Raw genomic sequence first — 16958 nt, 5'->3', positions numbered from 1 at the left:
ATACATATATTATAGAGTCTGAGAGGCTCGTATATTTTATGGGTATAAAGGTTTTATCGCTTGCAGTCATGCATTCGATTTTTCCTTAGAATTAATTTGGGGAAACATTAAATATTTTATTTATTATTTATTTTTGTCCACTCACTCTAACGTTATTAAATGTTTTCCCCTGGGCCTTCGTTTTAAATTGCCCAGTCTGCAGAGTTCGGGTTGGATCTAGTAGGAGACGAGGCATAGTCACCCGCTTTTCGGCCAGTTTTCATCAGTAGGTTACCTGTTCAACCTACTTGTGTTTTCTTACTTCCGCTTGTGTTTAGTAGCTCTGAATACTTTAGAATGTTTGTATTTTATGCGATGTTCAGAAGTGATAAATTAAGAGTGTAATTTGAAATTTTCGAGTTAGGGTTGTCCATCTGCAAGGGAGATTTTCTTAATCTTTTCAGTAAATTTTCCTTGGAGGTGGTCCCCGCACGACTTACTCTGGGTTTCAGGGTGAAATTCGGGGTGGGACGTGTCAAAATCTGCCACGCGTCTCGTGCCCACTCTTGGCGTACTACACTCTGGCGTAATCCAGCGCTTTCCATCTTCAAAAGCAACAAAGCGGAGTGAAAATGAAAAGTTAAAATCAGCACTTGGACGCTCAATTATTCTACTGCCATTTGTTGGGTTCTGATCTTTGAACATTCATTTCCACCCCCTCTAATAATCGTGAGGAATGTTAATGCATGAAAGAATAAACCCTCAATAATTGATCTTCAAAAGGCATGAGAGCAGACTTCAAAGGAACCAGAAAGTTCATCAATCAATAACAGGATTCAATAACTAACAAGTAGATGAACAAATAATATTTTTAAGCATGGTGAAACTGAGGAGTTACTAACCAGCACATAGGACTAATCATTAATCCGAAGTAGGCTCTCTTCATATGAGAACATGTTAAGGCTGCTGTTATGCCAGCTGCTTTGAATTATGTACGTGCCGATTTCCTTTTCTTGTTTATGATCAATCTTTACCAAAGCCTGGTGGAGAGGCATATCCCAATTGGAGGCAACTGTACAGCTTCCCATAACCAAAAAATTTCCGTATAGGTCAGGAACGCCATGGGTAAAGTTAAAGAGCTTAGACCATGAGTCATCCACACCATATTCTCTCATGACCCAGAAATTGACAGAGCGCTCACTCAGCTTACTGCACACACACAGGCATCCCTCAGAAACCCCAACATTCTTAAAATTTACACCATATTCATAGTCGGAGTCGTCAGTATCAGGTAGACGCATTGTCCTGAACTCTTCAAGTGCGAAATCAAAAGCAAGGATTACACCCTAGTTCGTCCAATGAAGTGCCTCATTTAAAAGAGTACCCTGATAAGTAGAGATTGTGAGATGATCATGGTCTTGGACTGTTTTCCAAACGTGAGCTCTGGAGGAGAACATCTTCATCTCTTCTGTCTCTACCCAATTCCCTTCGTCTTCGTCTTCATCTTCATCTCTATCCTGACGAAGCCCATATGTGGCTGCGAAAACTCTGTAGTCGTCTGTGGCAGACAAATAGCCAACACCATGATACATGAGCTCTTGACCGTTGGTAAAACCTGGCTCCGGCAACTCCTTGAAGAATCCGGTTGCTGGGTTCCAGATGTAAAAGCAGGAAACAGCATCAAAGGCAACAAAAACCAAACCATTGCAGGAGCCCAGTAGCCTGACGTCACGTGGAGGGCCCCTCTGTTGCTCGAGAGGGAGGCTCAGGAGTCTGATTGTGGAAGGGTGTCCAAACGACGCCGTATCAGCCACGTCTACAGATTCGAGTTGAGGGGCGTTGGTGGAGAAGATAAGTCGGGGAACTAGGGTTTTCCGCTGACGAGCTGCTTCGAATTGCGATGCGGCGAATTGGGGGTCGGACAAGATGATGAAACGCCATCGTTTCGAGACGGAGGTGAATCGAATCAAGGATTTCACAGGCAGCCAACACAGAATACTCATCATAACTTCTTCAGGTAGGTCACTTTCCGCCATCGCCCACCGGAATGAAAACGAAGACGAACAAAGTCAACGAACCCAAAGATACCAAAAGCCACACCGAGCCAGAGACTCAGAGAGTGAGACAAGATTCATTCTCACCGTTGTTATACTGTTACTGATGAGTGATGAGGAGTCCCTAAAACGGCGCCGTTTCTTTCTATTTTCCTATCGTTGTCTATTTTCTCAGTCTTATGTAGGCCTGGGCATGGTGTTAGGACCAATCCCAAAACCCTTGTCCTAATCAGTTATGGTTTCTAGAAGCACATGTGGATTAAGTTCAATCTCTTTCCATCATTGCTGGCAGTAGCATCATGGTCAAGACTTCTTCAAAGGACCACCTTTTGTCTCCTAGAGTCTAGGACTCTTTTGTTGTAGTCTGTGGCAGCAGACCACAATTCCTTTATATTGTACTTTCAGCCTTTAAGGCAGTTATGAATGAATTATGCATCTCTAAACTCTCTCCTTTTCTCTCCCTTTTCTCCTGTTTAAACTCTCTGGAGCCGATTGGCTCTATCATCTAGTACCAGAGCCGGTATGGCCCCGACGAGAAATATACAAACCTCTATTCCCTCCACCACCCCTACAACCTCCGCCATGGTTCCACCACTTCCGCAAACCCCTCTATCTGGCCACCTAACTTCTTCATCGTACAACCCCGAAGAAGTAACCCAATCTCACCTTGCTGAGGTCCACCAAAGCATGGAGGTTTTGCAGGAGGAATTGCAACAGGCCATAGCCGCAGCCACCACCCACCAAAATGCCTTTGAAAACCGAATTACAGCTCACCTTGCTGCGATGCAAAACACGATGGTCCAGTGCTTAGTCCATCGCCAACCCCCACCCGGCTTAGCCACAACTTCTCCACCGTCTTTCCCGGAAATTACCTTTGGAAGCCTACCTGATGCAGGTATTCCCCTCCCTCCCACACCATTCACTTCACAACTCTCTATCCCTCAAGGTTCTCCACATACACCTACACTCACCACAACCCCTCCTGTTGATTCAACCATCACCTCTTATCCGCCACTCCATCTCACCACTTCCACTGCTCAACCCACACCTCAACTCAACCTCGTTCCCATCCCACCTCTTCACCAATTTCAGCGACCCCAACAAAACCAACACCAACAACAGCTGCAACAACAACCAAACATCCCTCCTCCTAACCAAGCCTTCTACCGACCACCGAAGATTGATCTCCCTCGGTTCATGGGTGAGGATGCAACTGGTTGGTTTGCCATGGCAGAAAGGTACATCCGCAGCCAACAAATTCCGGAAGGAGAGCGAGTGGCAACACAAGCTTCGTACTTTGGGCCCAACCCATCCCTTTGGATGAATTTCTTTGAGCAGAGAAATCCTAATGCTTCATGGGAGCAATTAGTAGCCGCCTTCTTGGAGCACTTCGGCGGTAGCACCAACGATGACTACAAAGCAGCCCTCTCCCATTTACAACAGAAAACCTCCGTGGACGCATTCATCTCGGAATTCACGTTGTTAGCGTGCCGAGTGCCGGAATGGTCCGACGCCGATTTGGTCCCCATGTTCATCGGCAGTCTCAAGCCTGAAATTAGACAAGATGTGGCCGTGCTGGAACCACGCTCCTTGGCAGCAGCTCAGCGCACAGCTCGACGCTATTGAACAAAGCTAAGTGACAATCGCTCTGCCCGTTTTTCTCGTCCTTTTCCTTGGCAGTCCACCACCAAACAAAACATCCCCACCTCTGCCCCGTCCCTTTCTCAACCCATACCCCACAATACACCACTTCCCACTCACAAACCATTAAATGAACCCCAACGTCGCATGTGGCCCCCCAATGCTCAGAGAGAACGTAGAGCCCAAGGTCTCTGCTTCCATTGTGACGAAAAATGGACCAACAGCCATGTGTGCAAACGCCCGGTCATGGCCATCCTTGATTCTCTCACCCCATGTGCCAACCTAGACCTAGAGGAATCAAAGACAGAGGAAGTGGACACCCTTGAGGAGGAGCTAGAGCAGCTTCCACTCCATGCCATAACCACCACTAAAATCAATGAGATGATGCGTTTCAAAGAGACGGTGAACAACTATCCTATCCACATCTTTGTTGATTGTGGGTCAGCAACCAATTACCTTAATCCCACAATTGCAGCCAAGATAGGATGCCACATCTCTCCTCCACCCAATCTTCGATTCCGGACAGCCACCGGCCAACCAGTCCAGGCCTCGGGCACGGCGGAGCACGTCACAGTTGGTATACAAGGTTACGAATTCACCGAGTCCTTCTTGCTGCTACCGGTGGCCGATTGTGACCTCCTCCTTGGAGCCCAATGGTTGGAGACCCTTGGTTTCATAGGATGGCACTTTGCTGAGAAGGTAATGGCGTTCACAGCTGAAGGGCGACTGCATGTACTCCAAGGCATCACGACCGGACCATCCACCTTTGATATGCGTGCTGTTTGTGCCATCTTGGAATCCAATCAATTGGACAACCTTTACTCTCCACCCAAGCCCAAAGTCCACCAGGTGCAGGCCCATAGTCCAAATATCCAACAACTTCTCACTAGCTTTGCAGATTTGTTCACAGCACCCATAGGGTTACCACCTCCCCGCATGATTGATCACTGCATCCCTCTCCGAGCGGCAACGGATCCAGTCAACGTCCGTCCGTATCGCTATGCTCACTCCCAAAAGTCCGAGTTAGAAAGCCAAGTGCAGGAGATGCTAACTCAAGGCCTTATCCGGCCTAGCCGAAGCCCATTCTCTTCACCGGTACTCCTTGTACGTAAGAAGGATGGCGCATGGCGTTTTTGCGTCGACTATCGATCCTTAAATGCCGTCACTATTAAGGATCGATTTCCAATTCCGGTGGTTGATGAGCTATTGGATGAGCTTCATGGTGCTACTATTTTCACAAAGCTTGATCTTCGTTCCGGCTACCATCAAATCCGAATGCATGCGGATGACATTCACAAAACCGCGTTTCGGACACATGATGGTCACTACGAGTTTGTGGTAATGCCCTTTGGGCTTTCTAATGCTCCATCTACCTTTCAAGCTTTAATGAACGAATTATTTAAAGCTCTTTTGCGCAAATGTGTCCTTGTTTTCTTTGACGACATTTTGATCTTTAGTAAGGATTTACCATCTCATGTTCAACATCTCGAGACGGTTTTCACCATCCTCCGGGAGAATATGTTGAAGCTCAAGGAATCCAAATGTGTCTTTGCGCAACCTACCATCCAGTATTTGGGCCATGTGATTTCAAGTGCAGGTGTGTCTGCTGACCCTGAAAAGCTCAAGTGTGTGCAGGACTGGCCCAAACCGGCAACAGTGAAAGCACTCAGAGGCTTCTTGGGCCTTGCAGGCTACTACCGCAGACTGGTCCGTAACTTTGGGATAATAGCCAAACCCTTGAGTGACATGCTGAAACAGAACCAATTTTCATGGACGCCACAAGCAGAAGAGGCATTCCATCTGCTCAAGCAGGCGGTGACCACCGCTCCCGTCCTAGCTCTGCCGGACTTCTCCAAACCATTTGTAGTGGAGACGGACGCTTCCAATACCGGTATCGGCGCTGTTCTATCTCAAGAAAAACATCCCGTCGCCTTCCTCAGCAAAGCACTCTCACCCTCCCATCAGCTTCTTTCAACTTATGATAAGGAGATGATGGCGATCTTGTTTGCAGTCGGTAAATGGCGCCACTACCTCTTGGGTCACCGATTCACCATCATTACGGATCACCAAACCTTGCGCCATCTACTCAACCAGCGCATCTCGACCCCATCCCAACACAAGTGGCTATCCAAACTCATGGGCTATGATTATGAAATTCAGTATCGCGCGGGTGCCCAAAACTTGGTTCCAGATGCCTTGTCGCGCCAATATGAGGTATGCTCCATCCAGACAATATCAGCCCTTGTGTTGGATTATGTTCACCAAATTGATGAGGCATGTCTCAGAGATCCTGAAGCTCAATCAATTGTAGAAGCATTGCACGCTGGACTACCCACTAAAGCCGGGTTCTCTATGGGCACCAACCGGCTGCTTTACAAAGGTCGAATCTTCGTGCCCACTTCATCGGAGTGGAGGGCCAAATTGTTGTTTGAATTTCATGCTTCTCCTCAGGCAGGTCATTCTGGCTACTTGCGCACCTACACCCGTATTTCTCGTAGTTTCGCTTGGCCTGGAATGCGTCGACACATTAAGGATTACATCGCTGCGTGCGATCCATGCCAAAGACAATCCTATGAGACCATTCGTCCTCCCGGACTCCTCCAGCCATTACCGGTCCCTGATGAGATCTTCACTGACATTTCGATGGACTTTATTGATGGTTTGCCACAATCTCAGAATCACAACGCCATCATGGTGGTTGTCGACCGACTCTCCAAGTATGCACACTTTATACCGATCTCCCACCCCTATACAGCAGCTCACATTGCATCAGTGTTCACCAAGGAGGTGTTTCGCCTACATGGGATGCCTAAGAGGATTGTTAGCGACAGAGATTCGGTTTTCATTAGCCAATTCTAGAAGGCGTTTCATCAACTGCAAGGGACTAAGCTGTGTCACAGCTCTGCTTACCATCCCCAATCCGACGGACAAACGGAGGTAGTGAATCGGTCATTAGAACACTACTTACGCTGTTATGTTGCTGATAAACCCTCTTCTTGGTCTGAGCTTTTACATTGGGCGGAATGGTGGTATAATACCACTTTCCACTCCTCTATTCGGATGACACCATTTGAGGCCATGTATGGCAAACCTCCTCCGTCAGTTGCTCGCTACTTACCAGGCTCCACTGCCGTCCACAAGGTGGATGTTGCTCTTCGCAGCCGCGATCAGCTTCTCTCTCAACTCAAACAAAACTTGGAGCTAGTGCGTAACCGCATGAAACAGCAAGCAGATAAGCAACACACAGAGAGAGAGTTCCAAGAAGGTGATTGGGTTTTCCTCAAACTCCACCCCTATCGGTAACAATCACTGGTTAAGCGACCTTCTCACAAGCTCGCACCTCGATTCTATGGCCCATTTCAAGTTCTAGCTAAGGTAGGGACGGTGGCATACCGTCTAGCACTCCCACCTTGCTCCAAGATTCATCCTACATTCCATGTGTCCTTACTCAAGCGACGTATCGAAGATGGTACCCCGGTTTCCACCACTCTGCCCCCGTTTGATGATAATGGAGAATTGCTTTGGACACCCGAGCGCGTGCTAGACATGGCGGTACAGCGCAGGAACAAGAAATCAGTGACAATGTGGCTTGTGAAATGGACTGGCCTCCCTGAAGAAGATGCCACCTGGGAGGTGGCTCGGTCCATGGTATCCAGGTTTCCAAGTTTTGGTGCTTGAGGGCAAGCACTCTCTTAGGGGGTGGGACTTGTTAGGACCAATCCCAAAACCCTTGTCCTAATCAGTTATGGTTTCCAGAAGCACATGTGGATTAAGTTCAATCTCTTTCCATCATTGCTGGCAGTAGCATCATGGTCAAGACTTCTTCAAAGGACCACCTTTTGTCTCCTAGAGTCTATGACTCTTTTGTTGTATTCTGTGGCAGCAGACCACAATTCCTTTATATTGTACTTTCAGCCTTTAAGACAGTTATGAATGAATTATGCATCTCTAAACTCTCTCCTTTTCTCTCCCTTTTCTCCTGTTTAAACTCTCTGGAGCCGATTGGCTCTATCACATGGCCGGGACGAGCCGGGATCAGGGTAATCCCTATCCTAATCCTGAAATTTTGAATAAGGACAGGACGATACAGGATTAGTGTTTTTCAGAAGTGATCCCGATAAGACCCGATCTCGTTTAGGACTGGGCCGGGACCGAGCCTTTAAACCAAAAACATTTTTTTGGAAGAAAACTCAGCAGAACCTAAACACACTTCACAATCTCAACTTCACAGATTGGAAAACTCATTGATATCATGATAGGAATACAAGAACACAAATATCATCGAAGGCATCATAACAGAGAACACTCGATTATTAATCAGATAGTTACAATTATCATTGCAGAAGTCAATTCCATCAATTCTTCCAATTTGACTAAATCAACACATGAACAACACCATGAATAATAAATCATGTTCACTAAGGCAGTGGAGACGATTTAGAATTACCGAGTTCCACAGAGACTTGGATTAATGAATGCACACCAGGTATTTGACGAAATGTCCACTAGAGAAAATGATGCACAAACGGACTGCTGAAGATGATGCTGGGAAGGAGAAGTCGCACAAAGCTGTATGAGAGAGAGGAGTACTAATCGGTGCTTATAGATTGCAAATCGATGCCCAGAGAACAACAGCGATGCCCCAAAGATTCAACCTTTAACAAGAGCGAGTGTTTGTCATCCATAATAAGCTTAGCTCTAGCATGTTCTGCACTGGAAGAGAGGGCAAATTTGCAAGATGCTCCAGCCATGCTGAACAAGATCAAGATCAAGTTTTTGAAGGACACTGCTAGAGGTGTGGTGTGGTGTTAAATCGTCGTTTGCTTGTTTAGTACGACTTTGCAGGTTTCATTTCTGTAGCATATATGATCTTGGCCTATGATTCAGTCTTCAATAAATATAGCAATTTCAATTTGTATCTGTTCTGCTGTAATTGTAATACATGTCCAGGCAAATGTAACATACATGCTATACCATTCTAGTTTGAGCGAACAATAGAAACAACCGTTTTTTCAGTAATATCTACATAGCCTAAACCTAAAATTTGGTTGAATGTCAGTTTCATATCAGCTACGGTAATCCGATCGGAACAACGCAATTAGACCTTGATTGCACAGAGCAACACAGGTTGGTTGCTGCCATCATGTTCTTATGCTTTGAGTACCCTATCCATGTCAAAATACTGAATCATGTTAATATTGTTAAACACAATACATTGACAAATTAAGATGGATCAAACACACTGATCAGTAATATATCTATATCCTAGTTAAAAGAGAGTTTCAGATTAAAAACAACCACAACGACTTGAAATATATAACAATCCACATTCTACTTCACACAGTAAAAGCAATCAACCAACAAACAAGATAAATGTAACATTCTTATGGAACATTCTGCTGTACACAGATATGCATAGCATGCATTCTTAAAACAAAAGATGAACAATAGTTAGAGTGACAACCATAGATATATAGCTAGCCACAACCCCTAGCTCATAAAACAAAAGTTCTGAGAGATCTGATAATCACTAACAGTGGATCCATTTCATCAGGTCCACACCAAAACTAGATCATGAAGCCATTCCTATTTCGCACATCCAGAAACCCTGCAAAATCCCATAAATAACAAGTTCAATCATCTGTTGAAATATCCATGAAAAAAAAATCAGTCATTTATCATCGAGGAAGCATAGAAACAGCAACTGAGATAGAATACAAAAGAACAAATATTTAGGAAAAAAAAAATCAAAGGGAAGGAGAGCACAGAGTGAACATGATGAGTTAAAAATATTAATCAAGGGCTCAACAGAACAATTATGTTTTCTGCCTTGGATAGGGGTTCGATCTTTGAATCATGAAACCAAACTAGCTAGACTCTATTTATTCAATCATGTCAAACCAATTGCTCTCAACATTATTTATATCAGGTTTGTTGTTTATCACCGATCCTCCTCACCTCAGTACACTTACCAAGTCACAATACACATGAAAACCCCTACAAACTATGATGGAGTACACAACACAGTTCACACTAAGGAAAATCGGTTCCTAATCACAAAGCTCCTATAACAATCAAAACCAGAACAGTTTGGTTCATTCTCTTTGTACATCATGACATTTATTAAAGGAGAGCAAGATGATATATGACCAGAGAGTCAAGTAAAAAGTTGAAACATATAGGCTCTCCCTGTAATCTTTCGTCCCCTCAGAACATCAATAACTCACCCAGCAAACAGCATTGTTATCCAACTAACAACAATTCTTTTAAGGTGAGTTCAAACGTTAAAGTGCACATAGAGATTGACTCTACTTGAATGCAGAACTTGACATAATGACTTACAAGGAACTTCCCAAGCATACAGTGACCAGAAGAATAAATCAATAACAGGATTCAATATCTTACAAGAAGATAATCAAATAATATCTAAGCCTAGTGAAAGTGAGGAGTAACTAACCAGCACTGCAGACTAATCATTAATCCGAAGTAGAGTCTCTTGATAAGGAGTCATGCTAAGGCAGCATTTGTTGCCTTGAAGCATGTACATTCCAACTTCTTCTTCTTGTTTATGATCGATCTTTACCAATGACCAGTATGGACTTTTCACGGCAACTGTACAGCTCTCCATAATCAACCAATCTCCACACCGGCCAGGACCGTCAGAGGAAAAGTTAAACAGCTTAGTCCACGAGTCATCCACACCATATTCTCTCATGACCCAGAAATCGACAGAGTCAGCACGAAGATAATCACATGCACACAAGCATCCGTCGGTAATCCCAAGACAGCAGAAGTCTACAATAAAGATTATGCCATTTGGTAGTTCCTCAGGCTTAAATTGCTCAGGCAGACGCATTGTGGTGAACTCCTCTGTTGCGAGATCGAAAGCAAGGATTAAAGGATCCATCATCCGCCACCAAGAGAACCAATGAAGTCTCTCATTCAAAAGAGTGCCCTGATTAGAAGAGCGTGTGTCATGACCAGCAGGGTGTCGGATTGCTTTCCAAACTCGAGATCTGGAGGAGAACATCTTCATCTCTTCTGCCTCTTCATATGAGTATCCATATTCATCTGGATACGCCCCATATGAGGTTGCGAAAACTCTGTAGTCGTCGGTGGCAGACAAGTACCCAACACCATGAAACGTGAGTTGTTGACAGACGTCGGGAAAGCCCGGCTCAGGCAACTCCATGAAGAATCGGGTTGCTGGGTTCCAGATGTAAAAGTAGGAAGCGTCAAAAGCTACACACACCAACCCATTGCAGGAGCCCAGTATGGTGACGTCACGGCGTGCATGTCGCTCGAAAGGGAGGCTCAGTTTTCTGACGGAGGAAGGGTGTCCAAACGACGCCGTATCAGCCAAGTCTAGGGATTCCAGCTGAGGAGCGTTGGTTAGGAAGATGAGTCGGGGACCGAGGGCTTTCAGCTGACGAGCTCTGTTGAGTTGAGATGTGGCGAGTTGGGGGTCGGACAAGATGATGAAACGCCATCGTTTCGAGACGGAGGTGAATCGGATCAAGAATTTCACGGGCAGCAAACACAGAATGCTCAGCATGACTTCTTCAGGTAGTAGGTCAGTTTCCGCCATTGCTCGGTGAAAGAAAAAAGAAGACGGACAAACCAAGAGAGACCTGAAGCTACTGAGGCAGTGAGCGAAAGAGAGTGAGAGAAAGGAAGTGAGAAAGTGACAAGGATGAGACTCATGAAAGTGACAACACACCCGTACATGTCATATATGTCATATAACAGGATTTTCGTATTTAATAAGTAAAAAAAAAAAAAAAGTACACGAAACTAAACGAACAGTACAATAATGACATGCCCAGAAGACAGTCAGAAAAAACCATCATGCAGACCAACTATCCTAGCACGCTCCTCACACAAACGTACCAAAACACTCACTCCAAGTACATTCATCTTCCATGAAGATAAAACAAAAAACAAGAAGATTAAAAACTCTGAAACATACTAAACTAAAACATCATAATTCTTATCTTCATGTTGATCTCCCGATCAAAATCAAGCGGGTACTATAACAGAAGTGGAACTCCACCCTTCTACTACCTCCCTAGCCTTCTCCACTGCAAACGCTTCAGTCAAACAAAGCCCATAACTAACCTCAAAAGCCAACGCTCAACAGAGAGAAACTCTAGCTGATCCAACCTAGGCCCAAACCAGCCCAAACACTAGAGGAGCCAAGAAAGAGACCCAAGTAGCCGCCTTCTCCTCATCTTCGCCGCTGCCACCGCAACCAAGCCGTGCCGCCGGTGTACTCTCCCCTTGAAACGAAGACCATAAGCCGGCATCCATACCAACCACGTCCACAGCTGCCACTGCACCACCACCCCTCCCTCCAACATAACAGAGAAGGAGAAGATCTAATCCATGGTCGTCGACATCAGCTTTTCCACCGCCGTGCGCAAAGACCCTTGCCATCGATCCAAAGCCATGGCAACCCAACAACAAATCTGGGTTTGTTAACTCACCAGTAACACTCATAGTAAGAGGAATAAGGCCAGAACCTTGGTTTAGGAGATGTTGTCGAGCTAACCCGCCGGCACCACCACAAGTTGAACGAGAGAGAGAGGAGGAAAGGCTCCCTATGCAATCGAAGGTGCAAAGTCACCGCCAATCGAGACTGAGCGGCACCGAGAAAACTCTCTTGCCAGAGGCAGAGAGGAGAACATGTCTCCTAGGGCTTTTTATTTTTCAAGGATATAACTGTTCGATAAAATAACAACTCGTATTTAGTAGTTTTAAGTTTTCATAAAATTGTTGATTCACCAACAAATGAGAATCAATACCATCTCCCTTAAAGAGATAAAAATAGAAGAATGATTCCACATTTTGATGTACAGTAAGTTTGATTCTCCTATGGGATGTTTGGTACACAGGATTATCTTAGCTAGGCTTAATTTCTACAGTAGTGTTGTACTCCTTTAGCTAGGCTTATTTCTATCCTTAGCCTGACCCATATTTGTTCCTGGTAGGACTGATAAACTGAAAACAAAAACATGAAGGTACGTTCTAAACTAACAGCCATTAAGCACAGATATATAGCCGGCAATAGCTCCTAGCTAGCTCCTAAAGCCAAAGTCTAAAGAAACCTCATAAGCACTTAGATTGCATCCATGTCACTTCATCAAGTACAGACCACAAATATCTCATGAAGCCATAACTCCTACAAAATCCCATAACTAACAGGTCCAAATCATGCATCTTTACGAATATCCATGAAACTGATTCGTCAATGATCATCGAGGAAGACTAGGAGCAGCAGAACTGAGAAATGAGAATACAAAAGAACAAATAATTAGTAACACTATTTAACTACATGGAAGGTTGAGTATTCTGAAAAGAGAATGTTACCTTACATATCAAGTTCAACTGATGTTGAATGAAGACCATAGGCAGAAGAGGAATCAAATCAAGAAAATAAAGAAGAAATCGAATAATAAAATGAAAATAAGACTAGAAGCTTATTTTGCAGTATGTTAATCATATTTACTCATGTGATTATTTTCAGTCTATAGCTATTCTTTGGTCTATGCATGAATGGAGTTGTATTTACTGAAACAATGTCTTGATGCAGGAATACAATGAACACACAAATCTTCATAAAGAGGTATAGACTGAACGAGAAAAATTAAACAAATAAATAGTCTTCAAAAGGCACGAGAGCAGATTGAAAAAGAAAAGTTAAAATAGGACTTAAATGCTCCACAGAGCAATTATTTTTCTTCCTGGTGTTGGGTTTTGAACTTCAATTATTTTTCCACCGATTCTGATAATCATGAAGCCAAACTAGACTCTCTTTCAATTCAATCATGTCAAACCAATTGCTCTAAACAATATTCACACCAATTTTGTTGTTTATCACCAATCCTCCTCACCTCAGTCCACCTACCAGATTACAATATACATATGAAAACCCGTACACACTGTGATGGAGTAGACACAACACGCACAAAATGGGGTTCACACTAAGTTGACACATATAAAATTTTGCAAGATATTGGTTGTCCCTGTAATCTTCCCTTCCCGCAGAACATCAATAACTCACCTATAGCAAACAGCATTGTTATCCAACCAGTACAACAATACTTTAAGGTGAGTTTAAACTTTAAATTGCACACAGTGATTGACTCTACTTCGATGCAGAACGTGACATAATGACTAAATAAGGAACTTCCAAAGCATGCAAGTCATAAGAAAAAGGTACAAAGAACGCAACTGGGTTTTTAAGTTTCAAAGGAATCAGAAAGTTTCATCTTCAATCAATAACAGGATTCCATAACTAACAAGTAGATAAACATATTTAAGCATAGCGAAATTGAGGATGTGGCTAACCAGTACTCAGGAGTCAGGACTAATCATTAATCCGAAGCAGAGTGTCTTCATATGGAATCATGCTTGGGTAGCAGTTATTGATGCCTGAGACCATATAGTCGTCAATTTCCGCTTCTTGTTGATGATCAATCTTCACCAACAACCAGTGGTGGAGACCAATAGCACATTTTACGGCAACTGTACAACTTTCCATAACCCACCACTCTATGTACCGGCCAGGATCGCCATGGGAAAAGTTAAAGAGCTTAGTCCACGAGTTTTCCACACCATATTCTCTCATGACCCAAAAATCGACAGAGTCATCACGGCCGCTCAGATAACCACAAACACACAGGCATCCCTCAGAAACCCCAACATAGCGAAAATCAACACCATACTGGTCGTCTATATCAGGCAGACGCATTGTCCTGAACTTCTCCGGTGCAAAATCAAAGGCAAGGATTTCATCAAAATTGACCCAATGGAGTGCCTCATTCAAAAGAATCCCCTGATCAGGAGAGGACTTGTGACCTGAGCCTCGGATTGTTTTCCAAACTTGAGCTCTGGAGGAGAACATCTTCGTCTCTATATAACTCTCGTCATCTTCATTAAAATACACCCCATAGCAGGTTGCGAAAACTCTGTAGTCGTCGGTGGCAGACAAGTAGCCAGCACCGCGATAAGTAACCCATTGACAGACGTCGGGAAAACCTGGGTCGGGCAACTCCACGAACAACCGGGTTGCTGGGTTCCACGTGTAAAAGTAGCAAGTATCAAAGGCTAGAAACACCAAACCGTTGCAGGAGCCCACTAGGGTGACGGCACCGCCCGGTCGCTCGGGAGGGAGGCTCAGGTGTCTGACGGAGGAAGGGTGTCCAAACGACGCCATATCAGCCAAGTCCAGGGATTCGAGCTGAGGGGTGCCGGTGCAGAAGAGGAGTCGGGGACCGAGGGCTTTCAGCTGACGAGCTCTGTTGAGTTGAGAGGCGGCGAATTTGGGATCGGATAATATGATGAAACGCCATCGTTTCGAGACGGAGGTGAATCGGATCAAGGATTTCACGGGCAGCCAACACAGAATATTCACTATAACATCTTCAGGGAGGTCACTTTCCGCCATTGTACACTGGAATGAAGACGAAGGAGAGTGAGAGGGGATTATCCCATCTCCCCTCTCACCAGTCACCAGTTATTTGAGGAGTATAAAATACGACGTCGTTTCCTTTTCAATTGATTTAGAGCTTTTTATTTATTTTCGATGAGCAATTGGTCTGTAGAGTATTTTTAGCGAGAAATCTTAAGTTGAGGACTTTTCAGTTTATGGTTTAAAATATCCATTTTTCGATTACATTTTGACATCTCATCTGTTCAGTTTTTAGGTTTATATAGGTAGATCATTTCTACAAATTTTCAGCTAAATTGGTGTTTGTTAAGATAACAAACTAGATCAAATTAATGGATGAACCAAATCTGTCAAATATGAACCTTTTAAGTTCATAATTGATAAATCACACTTATGAATGCTTTAACAATTCTCAATATAATTAAAAATTTAGAGAAATGATATACTCATAAATACCTATAAACTGAACAGTCAAGATATGAATATAAGATCAAAAGACAGGATAAGCCGAAAAGTCCTCAACTTAAGGGTCCTCATTAGAAGGGCTTCCCATTGGTTTAGTGCTTTTCTCTTAAAAGAGTAGCGGTGACACGGGTGTTGCTGACCTTGCTAGCTGTGCTTGTGTGCATATATGTTAGGGGTTTGCTGCTATACATATTTGTATGACATACATCAAGTCGTCAATCGTCTGATCGTTTACAGCTGATTTATTAGTATCCTTGTATTTATATTTTCAAATGTAGGGACTTCGGTTTATAGTTTAGTGAGTTGGTGGTTTCATTTCACTTTTTCTATTTTGATCGAGTTAAAGACTCATGGTTTTTGTTGTTATTAGTTTTTCGACCTTGTGTTTGCAGGTTTGTAATTTGGCTTATCCTTTTGCGAAATGAAGTATTCATTTGAATCATTTCTCTAAAAAAAATGTTACATATATGGAAGTGGAGGTATGTAGAAACTGATGTTGATCTGATATGAATATTACAACCTTCATACAGCACATCTCCACGGATTAGCAAGTGTACTAGTATCATCTCGATCTCGCAGTCATTCATCGGATGCTAAGTTAGCTAATCTTGTAATTCCCTTAGCGTTGGAAAAACTAACCGAAATCGTTTAGTTGAATGCCATTTGCATTTTTGCTGGTTGTTATGGTAATCAGATCCGCATGTAGCAAGTAGAACTTGAATGCAGAGAGCATCCATTGATTTCAGGTTGGGCGCTGGCATCGTGTTGTTGTGCTATAACTACTTCTGCATGGCTAAATATCGAATCATGTAATGCATAACAGATAACATAATAAAAGGGTGCGTCTATTGCCACCCTACGAACCACTTTGCTCACCCTACACGTTGTTAATTTATTGAATGACTAATATACTCTAATGTAAAATTACAGCAGGGACAATAAGTTGTTACAAATTATAATTTTTTTAAGATAAACACGTACTTCATAAACCTTAACCGAGAATTTATCATATTCGATCTTTCTATGAAGTCTGAAGAAGACATTAACATTCAACTGAAGATGAGGTGAACTGTTTATATATATATATATATATATATATATATACAGGCCGGATGTGAAGCGAACGTCCGCACTCGGCTTAAAATGCGGACGTCCGTCCGTTCTCCACCCTCCGGCGCGCCTCCACCCTAGAAGACTCCACCAGCGTCCCCGACCACTTTCCCTCCCCGACGAGTCCATTCTTTTCCAATTTTCCGACGAGATCACCTAAAACTTCAAACAAAGTCGATCTCGCCGGAAAACTGGAAAACAATGGACTCGCCGGTGAGAGAAAGTGGTCGGGGAGGCTGGTGGAGTCTTCTGGGGTG

The 16958-nt window shown here is 43.7% G+C and overlaps 3 protein-coding genes across 4 annotated transcripts; all 3 read right to left on the bottom strand.

The window, feature by feature from the left end:
- Positions 1–893: 893 nt before the first annotated feature.
- LOC101300678 (F-box protein CPR30-like) lies at positions 894–2015 on the bottom strand. The gene is made up of 2 exons (XM_004308206.1): positions 1416–2015; positions 894–1325 (listed from the first exon to the last, which is right to left on the bottom strand). Exons 1-2 carry the CDS (start codon positions 2013–2015, stop codon positions 894–896), a joined length of 1032 nt encoding a protein of 343 aa, XP_004308254.1.
- A 6948-nt stretch (positions 2016–8963) lies between these two features.
- LOC101308497 (F-box protein CPR30-like) lies at positions 8964–11344 on the bottom strand. Its single transcript, XM_004306529.1, has 2 exons — positions 10132–11344; positions 8964–9282 (listed from the first exon to the last, which is right to left on the bottom strand). The coding sequence occupies exon 1, from the start codon at positions 11260–11262 to the stop codon at positions 10144–10146; it is 1119 nt and encodes a 372-aa protein (XP_004306577.1). The 5' UTR covers positions 11263–11344; the 3' UTR covers positions 8964–9282; positions 10132–10143.
- Positions 11345–12523: 1179 nt separating this feature from the next.
- Positions 12524–15174, bottom strand: LOC101308018 (F-box protein CPR30-like). 2 transcript variants are annotated; one of them, XM_004306527.1, is made up of 2 exons: positions 14025–15174; positions 12524–12956 (listed from the first exon to the last, which is right to left on the bottom strand). In XM_004306527.1, the coding sequence occupies exon 1, from the start codon at positions 15121–15123 to the stop codon at positions 14044–14046; it is 1080 nt and encodes a 359-aa protein (XP_004306575.1). In that variant the 5' UTR covers positions 15124–15174; the 3' UTR covers positions 12524–12956; positions 14025–14043. The 2 variants fall into 2 exon arrangements, with proteins under 2 accessions (XP_004306575.1, XP_004306576.1); XM_004306528.1 differs by lacking the exon at positions 12524–12956 and adding an exon at positions 13612–13737.
- Positions 15175–16958: the final 1784 nt, after the last annotated feature.

The sequence above is a fragment of the Fragaria vesca genome, linkage group LG7, assembly GCF_000184155.1.
Source record: "Fragaria vesca subsp. vesca linkage group LG7, FraVesHawaii_1.0, whole genome shotgun sequence".
NCBI lineage: Eukaryota > Viridiplantae > Streptophyta > Magnoliopsida > Rosales > Rosaceae > Fragaria > Fragaria vesca.
This window is presented reverse-complemented; position numbering and strand designations above follow the sequence as displayed.

What these genes read in the sequence shown, in the direction of transcription:
- LOC101300678 (XM_004308206.1), bottom strand. Translation starts at nt 2,015, where the DNA reads ATGGCGGAAAGTGACCTACCTGAAGAAGTTATGATGAGTATTCTGTGT. An exon ending in TGTTCTCCTCCAGAGCTCAC is followed by an intron (nt 1,326 to 1,415) that starts GTTTGGAAAACA and finishes TGGACGAACTAG; the next exon opens with GGTGTAATCCTTGCTTTTGA.
- LOC101308497 (XM_004306529.1), bottom strand. Translation starts at nt 11,262, where the DNA reads ATGGCGGAAACTGACCTACTACCTGAAGAAGTCATGCTGAGCATTCTG.
- LOC101308018 (XM_004306527.1), bottom strand. Translation starts at nt 15,123, where the DNA reads ATGGCGGAAAGTGACCTCCCTGAAGATGTTATAGTGAATATTCTGTGT.